This window comes from Zonotrichia albicollis, chromosome 5, assembly GCF_047830755.1.
Source record: "Zonotrichia albicollis isolate bZonAlb1 chromosome 5, bZonAlb1.hap1, whole genome shotgun sequence".
Lineage (NCBI taxonomy): Eukaryota > Metazoa > Chordata > Aves > Passeriformes > Passerellidae > Zonotrichia > Zonotrichia albicollis.
Window position 1 is genome coordinate 49707042 of NC_133823.1, and position 9791 is coordinate 49716832.

The 9791-nt window shown below is 43.8% G+C and overlaps 1 protein-coding gene across 2 annotated transcripts in view; it reads right to left on the reverse strand.

Annotated features, from left to right (window-relative positions):
- Positions 1-8939, reverse strand: part of FAM193A (family with sequence similarity 193 member A) — a 77338-nt gene extending 68399 nt beyond the window's left edge. The window contains exon 1 of one of the 2 annotated variants that reach the window (XM_074541654.1): positions 8454-8939. In XM_074541654.1, coding sequence (XP_074397755.1) covers positions 8454-8687 — 234 coding nt within the window. In that variant the 5' untranslated portion in view covers positions 8688-8939. The remainder of the gene's footprint in view (positions 1-8453) is intronic. The other variant, XM_074541653.1, reaches the window with a different exon arrangement.
- Between the last annotated feature and the right edge of the window lie 852 nt (positions 8940-9791).

Sequence of the window (9791 nt, forward strand, 5' to 3'; positions counted from 1 at the left end):
TCCTGGGACCATGAAAGACATTCAAACCTGAGGCACGTGACAAAATTCAAAACACAAGTCTACATCATGCCATGTTTTTTAGCTAGTGCATTCAACAGTCTGTCTTTCTTTCTTGAACTCAACTGTCCACTTCAAAAGGCCAAGCATATTTCATGTACCATCAACAGTGCCTGCCCTTTTACAGTCTTCTCCCCTCATTCACATTAACTCATTTCCTACTTCACCCAAGAGGAAAAAAACCTCACATTTTAGTCTTATTCTATCCCTCTAAAGACCCCACCCTCATTCACTACCCACAGACTTCTGTTAACTTACGAACTCTGTATCTACCACCTGTTTCTTCTCACATACAAGGAGAATAAAAGCAGAGCAAAAAAGACCAGTCCCCAAGAAAGCCGTGTTTTTCTATAAAAAAGGTGCCGCTTCAGGGTCTTGTTCAGATGTGAGTCTGGCTGGCAAATATCCATGTTTAGAGCTCCTAAATGATGGCTGGTGGGCAGAGCTCAACACTAACAACTGAGTTATCCTGCACTAGCTCTGGCAGCAGCCAGCCCTGCCAGCACACAGCTGTGCCAAGCCCACCTGAGAGGCAGCTGACTACCCTAAATCCAGATCATATATTAGCTTAGATAACCATTTTTTATAAAAGCTGGCTCAGGAGATAGATAGTCCTAACACAACATGCCATATGCATTTCCCCTCTTCTCAATAGCTTTATGAGTGTTATAACTGAGATTCCCAGTACTGTAAAACCTCCTTCAGCTCCTGATGCTGCAGAGAAATGTGCCTACTACTCACTTCTTACTTTCCAGTACCCTTTCTGAGGACTAACTTTAGAGGTTACTTCTGCTATGCCTGCAGATTCCTAAAGGAGGTAAAACCTTGAGGAGGAAGTAAGAACGTAACTATACAAAAAACATATCTCAATTAATTCACTGCTGTCCACAGAACTTTAAGTAGGAAAACCCTTTGAGTGGGGTTCAGTTGCCAGGGTCTTTATTCCTAATTCATAAAATTACAAATAGTTATGGTTCCATGGAGCCCTTGACATTTTTAAATGACAACCACTGGATTTAACCACTACAGCTAACTTATCAATCATTTATCATTTAATAACAGATATCAATCACTAGAATTTTATATTCTAGTGCATGCATATGTTAATAGCCCATGTCTACAGCACATATACAGGTTTGTGACATAAACCAAACACTTCCCAGTTCTCTACAGTTTGGTCTTGCTTTAAGTAGAGAAGCTACTATTTCCAAAAAGAGCAACAACTGACTGAGGAATCAAAGTGAGCAAAGCTGACATTGCAATGCAAGCCATGACAAAACAATCACTTTTGATACTGTAGGCATAATTAATATCTGGAAGAATAAAGATGGGCATCTGAAAATTTACATCTAGAACAGTGATGTGTTCTGTGCTGCCAGCCAGACACTTCTATGCAGCCTGCTACCTTTCCCTGGAGAAGAGAAGAAACAGCTATTTAGAGCAGCAAACACTGCCCCAACAGCTGATCACATCCTCCATCTGTCTGCAGCTCAACACAGACCACTGAACTGCTGCCAAAGCAGTTAAAGAAAAAAAAAGCCAGCAGCTTTTTCCTACAAGCAACTGTCATCCAGGAACCCTCCCAGAAATTAGTCCTCACTGCCCATTGTGGCTCCTCCTGGACCACAAGAAATTCACCTCCCACAGGCACGTTCTAAGAGGAGTAGGAGATGAGTCCATAAGAGAAGCCCTCAAGTCCAGATGCCTTAAGTGACAAGTTTGCTCAAGATCCAGGCAGTCCACAGCTCTGGACTTCAAAATAATTACATTTGTGACTTTGTAAAAACTTAATTATTTACCTGGATGATTGTTGTCTCATGTTTTTGAACATCCTTTGCAAGTAACCGCCTGTCAAAGCTACTACAAGCCAGTTCAACATATTAGTGTGTGAAAGGAGGACTAATGCAAAAAACAACTACTGTGCATGAGGACTTTGTGACCTTCCACAGTAAGTAACAATACAGAGGCACCCACAATCTATTGTGGCTTGTTCCTCTAGGCCTGAGGAGAGACTGTGTATAGGAATACTTCATGAAAGCACACAGAGATTTTCTGAAAAATGTACAATGAAGTAATCTTTTATTTCCTGATTATAATGAGCAAAGTTACTCTAAGATTTAATATATGACCTAAGGGGGGCTTGTATCAAAACCAATTTGAGTTCCAACTTTTTTGTTTTTTTTAAGAGGAAGAAACCATAACTGAGTAGGCAGGTAGAGGCTAAGCACGGCCTCCTACACAGGTTTTTCACCTTATCCAACTTCAGCACTCAGCTTGTACCAAAATGTCTCCAGGCTCCCTTCAATAAAGAGTGGAGAGAGACAGCCCCTCTACAGAGTGGTGCAGAACAGGAACTGCCTCTCAGATGCCTGAGCAGGTTCTAGCATTGCTAGGAATTTTGAGATGGAGAGAACTATCTTTGTGGCTTTTACAAAACAAGGGGACCTGATTATTTAAGAACATGGTTAAAGTTCCCACCCCAAGGAAGTTTCTCACCAGTCCAACATGGACAACTTCAGTTCAACAGCTTAGAAGCGGCTCACAGGCTGCCCCATTAATATTCCCCCTAAAATCCACTCTGCAAAACAGTGCCTGGACTAACTTTGGCATCACTAAAGCAGCTGTACATCCTCTATTAAAAAGTAAATAACAAGACAATATTTAGGAAAAAATATTTACCTCGGGTAAAGGTACGCTGCTCAGATGTATCTTTGATAGTATTTCTCATGTGTTTCCTCACAGGGGAGGAGGTGAAGGTCAGTAATGTCATAGGCTGCCTTGAATTTTCACAACACAAAATTAAGTGATTGTTGTGTCAAAAAAGGGCCTATTTATTCTACTGCATTCTCAGAAAAGCCTCAATTTAGGCAGTTCCTGTATTACCATTAAGAGTAACATCATAAATGTCATTTCCCTGTTGAACTCTTCATTTGCAGCAAAGAAGGAACTGAACTGCAGTATTCTTTGAGACATTTAACTAAAATATTTCATTATGTTTCATTATCCTAGGAAAATTCCACATATGGAATATTTTTTCTCAAAACAGACCAGTCCACAGCTACCTTAGTCACTATTAAAAAAAAATGCCACAAGGAAAATGTAGGGACTGTTTCCATTACCTTAATAAAAGGGGATATGTGACCTCCTTTCCCATCAGAGAAGGAGCCCCAATAAATATTAAACCTTCTTTGATTACTCAGATCCATACAAACCCAGAACACTGCCTAGCACATCCATGAAGTCCTGTACATCCTAAGCAAAGCAAGTTCATTTCCCAGTTATTTCTCCCAATCACATCTCCACAATATGTCTTCAGCAGGTCTGTATTTGCTCAGGACCACCCTTGCTAAACACACATATCAAAGTCTGAACATTACTGTCATAGGCACCAAGCACACCAAACTGAATTTCCAGATCCTCTCAGGTCTCCTTGGCAGGCAGAAGAGAAGCTGACTGGATCTCCTGTTGTAAAGGAGAAAGCATCCAAAGACTCCCCCCAAGATGAGATACCACTACAACAGGAAAACTTCCATAACCAAGAAAATAATGCAGTATTAAATACTTACATAAAGCTTTACGTACTGTTTGGGGTCAAAAAATTTACAGTGTAAGAACCCTGGATATTCCCATCAATATACACCTACTTCAGAACTAACTTTTCAAACTAATCTAGTTCCAAATTAAATCACCAAGGTTTTGCCTCCACAGTCAGGAAACAAAAGGGAGGAGAGGAAGGGAGTCACTATGTTTTTTAGAGTAAAAAATTCTCTCTCTCAATCTCTTACATTTTGCATCCAATACAGCAAGGAGAAAAAAAATTCTCTGCTTTCACACTTGGAATTAAATGTCTCCTAACAAAGCCAAAAGAGGATCCTTAGCTGATAGGGATTAGACACCTCTGAACCAGATGCCATTATTTTCAGACACACTTTTGATATTTTGGTTGCTTCATTTAACAATTCACAACCAATTATTGTCATTATCAGGTGACCATGATTTTGCAGGTGCAGGAGGTGGGGGAGAAATGCACTGCTCAGGGACTTGATACACATCAAGGTCATGAGTACACACAGGCACTCCCTTCCCAGGAGCAGCATTACGAGATCTGACCCAATCGCTGGTTCTGTGCCTCTGGTCTCAGGTCTATTAGCTGAAAAATGCCTTAACTGAGCATGGGAAGAAGCTATGAAAGAGCTAATAATGTCAGTGTTATGCAACCACTAAGCTTGTTTTAAAGTTTGAAATGTTCTGTTTAGATTCTGTTTCTAAATTAGCAAGTTAACTCAACCATACCATCTAAAGCAAATCCTAATAGTTTTATCCCATTCTGTCTCCTTTTATTACAAAAAGCAGAGCATAAGCTCTTTCAGGGCATGTCTATTACAAAAAAAAAAAGTGAACTACCTTTAATCAGAGGAAGACATTTACTACCTGACTGTCACAAAGGCTTGTTTTTCTTCAAGTCAGTGTTTATAAGTACCAGCTGCCTCAGCCTGAGGAGCAGAGGTTAGAATACTGTTTTATTGTTTAAATTTATCTAGTTTACCTGAACCTTGACAAAAATTGGCCAAAAGAAGTTTGCTTCTGGAGAGGAGGCGGCCCTACATAAAAGCACAAAAGCTAGCTATTTGCTGAACTTCTGAGCTCCTGACAAAGCTCCTTTTCTGAGTGTTTGAATCATGGAAGGGGAAGAGAGAACAGGGAAAATCTGAAATCACAAATCAGACACACATATCACTAAAACACAACAACCTACAAAGCTGCTGAAGAAATTGGCAATGTACATTCTGCTATGCATAGAATCTCTGTTTAAAAAGCAGTACCTCATAATAAAAAAAAAAGTCTGCTGAAGTATTTTATGAAATTCTCAAAGAGCTCTCCAATGTAAGAAGATTCAATACATTACTACATTTGACATACAATACTTTGAAAAATGCAAGTGAGAGAATTGTAAAATGGCTACTAAATTATTCCTTTTAATAACACAAGATTGGTCAGACCTGTAACAAAAAGTATTTCTGTAGTTGATCAGCTACTGATACACCATTCTTCCCTCCAAAATACCTGAACATACTAATGAATAGCCAATTTTGCTATAGTATATGTATGAATTATGCAGTGTTTGCTAGAGATAATCAAATGCCTCTCACAACATCAATAATCCAACTGTCCGTCAAAAATTCATAGGATCAAATTAAGAAAGCCTGATACAATGCATTACTGAATTAAAACCAAAACAGAACAGAAAGCAACATCTATTTCTATAAATACACATATTAAAAAGAAAAAATCCTAGAAAAGTCCTGCAGCAGCACTGGACAACTAAATGTCTTGGTTTCCAGTTCCAGTTAAAGTTGACACAGTTACAGGTTTTCAAAACTGAGACTCCTTGCACTGATACACTGCCAATGCACCCTTAACTGCACTAGCACTCCCAAGCATCTAACAGTGCCTCAGAGGATGAACTCAGATGTTACAAAGCATGTGCATGGAATAACATTGCTTCCAGGAAGATCCCGTTAGGAGTTGCCCACTTGCATCCCAGAACAAGACTCAGCATATACTCTAATGCAGAATTTAGCCTACAGTGTTCAAAAACCCTCCAGATAAGATGTATAAAAACATCAATTCAAATTTATTTGTTAGCTCTAACAGGGTTAGCTGGAATTTCAATGCTGGCACATGAGCTTTCAGTCTGAACCATAAATACATTCATTTTTAAACTACAGTCAACCTGTTTTATAAAGGAGGTTCAAGTATACATTATCCTGAACAATTATTGACACACAAGAATGTAGACCACACACAGGATTATTCATTTAACATCCTGTTTCATTCTTTTAGACAAGATTTGCAAGAATCACCTAACAGAACACAATCAGAAGGATGTGCCCACCCCACCCAGAATGGCTGCTCTAAAACCAGGTAAGTGACAAAAGCTGGAAACTCCGTGAGAGCAATGAGAGCATGAGAACAAGTAGAACACACATCTTTTCAAAAATTAAATATTTAAGTTAGTTCAGCAAAGAACTGGTTGATGATTTCTCTTACCCACCAAAGGGAACTCCACATTATTCTGGGGAAGATCAAAGTAAAGCAAGTCTGGTTACTACTTTGCAGCTATGAGTGTGCTGCTTACTCTCCATTCAGCCAAAACAAACATTGCACCTGATTTAGAACTGATCTGTCCTGTAAAATACAGTTTTCCTTCTCAACTTCATCCAGAAAAAACATCTGCTAGTCTTTCACTCAAAAAACCAAGTCTTGTTTTGACCATGTACTTAAACTACCCAATTTTAACACACCATTAAGGTGATCCTATTCTCACATCAGCAAGAGTCATCCAATGACACTTTAAGATTTCACCTTTGCAACAAGATTATCAGCAAATTTTTAAGTACTGGCAATTTTCATGTCACAACCATTGGAGAGCTATTGACAACGTCAAGAAAGAGGTCACTGAAACCACTATGGAGTAAGCAACACCAACTTTAAAGCAGCATTATGGGGTATAAGCATTTACCTTCAAAGAAACTGAGCACAGGGATTTACCTATCCTCAAAACCTCATTCTAACATGCTTACTGTTTGATTGAGCAACATCTGTGCTGCAGGTGTATTCTAGTTTAACTAACTAATCTGTTTGTTTAGCTGACTTAACTCCACACTTGTCCATCAGTCTTCAGAATCCCTTGTATCACACTACAAATGGAAACATTTGACAACTCACATACACATCTAAGAGTAAAGGCAAAAAGAGACCAATTAAGACAAAGTCACAAATGCATTAAATCATCTGTTGTGTACACTTATAAAAGTATGAATAACATGTAACCAAGTGTAATAGACAGATGTATTCTCCCAAAAATGTAGTGCTGAAACACAGTACTTAATTTTCAAGACATGACATACTTTCAGAGAGATTTTATTTGGAACTGCCTGAAAGAAATAAGGAACACAAAGTGAGCAGACTAGCAATGATTTTGGCTTTTAAGATCAATTTCAGAAAGATCCCATACAGTCTGATGAGAACCAAAGTTCTAGACTACACATAACCACAAGCCACAAACATCAAAATATTGGGGGTAGTGAAGCCACATCAATGTCCCATCCTGAGCATCATTTCCCTGCTGGTTTTATTCCCCTTGGCATGATGATGTCTACCAATATCTAGGAACCTGTGCCTGTAAAGGCTTGTGATCTAAGACACAAAACAAAACAAGACACATCTTCCTCGTACAGGTTTAGTTAGAATAGTGTTGAGTGATGACTTGCAAAGCTGCAAATAAAAACCTGCAAACCTCTTGCCATTAGGCACATCATTCTTCTGGGTATCTAAGTCACATATGGGCTACTGTCCCAAAAGGAAATTATGCATGAAGTTAAGTGTCAGATTAGGACAGACATACAGAAACAGTTAATCAAAAGTACAGCAGCCAAGTATGAAAGTGTATGAACCCAAGCTTTAAAGGGGGGGGGGGGGGAATCAACCTACAATCACCAGATTGATTGTTGGTTGACCCAGCAAAATAGATGGGCACAAAACTACATGGAGAAAAAAATAAACCCATTTGTTATATTATGGCATTTCAGACATGCTACATCACAAAAGCCAATTCTTTCATTTCCCCTTCACGTGCTCAACAAGTTCATGAGAGCAAGAGGAAACGGAGCAGGTGGTATGACATGCACATGGAAGTCTGAAGATGCTGTCAGCAGGAAATGCTGCTGTAAATATGATACCTGAACACAAGCTCTGTGTTGATAACAAAAAACTTGAGGTAACCTTCACAAGAGAAAGGAACATGAACTTAAGTGCTCTTTTGCTACTTGAACCAATAGGACACCTTTTTAAGGGCTTGATCCTTGAGTATTTTTTCTTGGAAAAAATATCAGTTAAACTACACAATCTGCTCGAATAAATTTCACCATAATATGATATAATGTAACAGATCTGAATTATTCCAAGGCACCAGAGTGCCAACCACAGTCCAAGCTACAATGGACCTCCTATGCTTAATAATGAAGTTGGCTACTGCAAAAAGGGCGTAATGGAGGTGTCTTTTTGCTTTCTCAAGGCCTGCCCGCCTATCTGTTCCATCTCCTCCATTAAGGTGAGACCCCGCGGCTGGGGAGGCCGAAGCCGCTTTCAGGACAAACCCCAGGACGCGGCGGCCCCGCGCAGCCGGCGCGGCCCTTCCCCCACAAAGGGTGGGGAGCTGCGGCCGCTGCCCAGCCCCAGCCCCAGCCCCGCCGCCCCCTCCCCGCAGCCCCGGGCCCAGCCCCGAGACCCCGCCGGGGCCCGAGCGGCCCGGGGGCACGGGGGGATGTGGCGGTGCAGCCCCGGCTGCCAGCGCGGGTGTGCGATGTCACCGCGCCCGCCCCGGCCCCGCTCACCTCGCCGTGTCCCGCCGCGGCCCCGCCGCCGCCCGGGGCTCCGCTGCCGCCGCCCGGAGCTGTCAGCAGGGCGCCCACCGCGCCCGGCGGGGCGGGGGCCGCTGCCGCCGCACCCCCGGCCTTGCCCAGCCCGCCGGTGCCGCCGCTGGGTCCTGGCCCGCCGGTGCTGCCGAGGCCGCCGCCCCGCTTGTTCTTCCGGCGCTTCGCTCCGCGCTTGGCGTCGGCCGGACTCATGGTGCTGACACCCGGGCACGGGAGGAGGGAGCGCCGGGGAGGAGGAGGAGGAGGAGGAGGTGGGGGGAAGGGGCGCGGGGTCGCGCCAAGCGCCCGGGGCTGGCGAGGCCGGGCGGGGCCGGAGCTCCCCGGGCGGCGCGGGCGAAGCGGGGCTGTCACGGCCACGGAGACTCGCTCGGCCCCGGCGCCGCTGGGCAGAGTTACCGTCCAATATGGCGGACACAAGGGGAAAGTGATCCCCCTTTACGTTGGGGGGCTCCCCCTCGGCGCTGACGGGAACCGGCCACGCTCGGCACGCTGGGAGGCGTAGTTCTGCACCTCGCCGTAACCTACCACCGGTACTGGCATTGGACTACAGTTCCCAGCGTGCATCGCGACACCCACCAGGGCGCGGCGGATGAGCTCATCCGTCTCCGCGATGGCTGCTGGGAGTTGTAGTCCTCCGGTCTGCCGTTAGCCGCGCCGGCCAGCGTTGCCACCCCGGTCAAGGGACTACAGCGCCGCCCAAAAGCCATGTGACTCCTTAAAGGGGCCGCAGCGCTCGGGGATGAGGCGTGAGGGGATGTTTTAGGCAAAGCCCCGTGTGAGGGGCACAGACCCCCTGCTGTTCCGACATAACACAGCCCTTAAATGTAGGGCTCTTTTGTCATACTGCCTCTGTGCAACCATCCCTCAGAACAACACAGACACCACCGCTCCCAAATCCCACACAAGGCAGGCTGAAAATGGAGGTTGCACCACACGCTGAGGGCACTGCTGTGCCCTGAGGTGCCGAGAGCCACTGCCTGGATCACCATCTCTGGAAGTGCTTAATAAACGTGTAGCTGTGGTGCTTTGCTATAGTTTAGTAGTTTGCCACATGGTCTGGTGGTGTGCTTGGCAGTGCTGGGTTAATGGTTGGACTCGGTGGTCTCAGAGGTCTTTAAGAACCTGAAAGATTCCATGATTCCATGTTCTTCTTACATGCACAGTCACACGCAGGCCCAGGAAAGGTGAAATGCTGGAGCTCTGCACTTTGACACATCTGGGTGGCCTGATGCAAAAATCGTAGATGTGTGCACATTAAAATTGGTGATAACTTCCTGGGATCATGGAATCCATTAG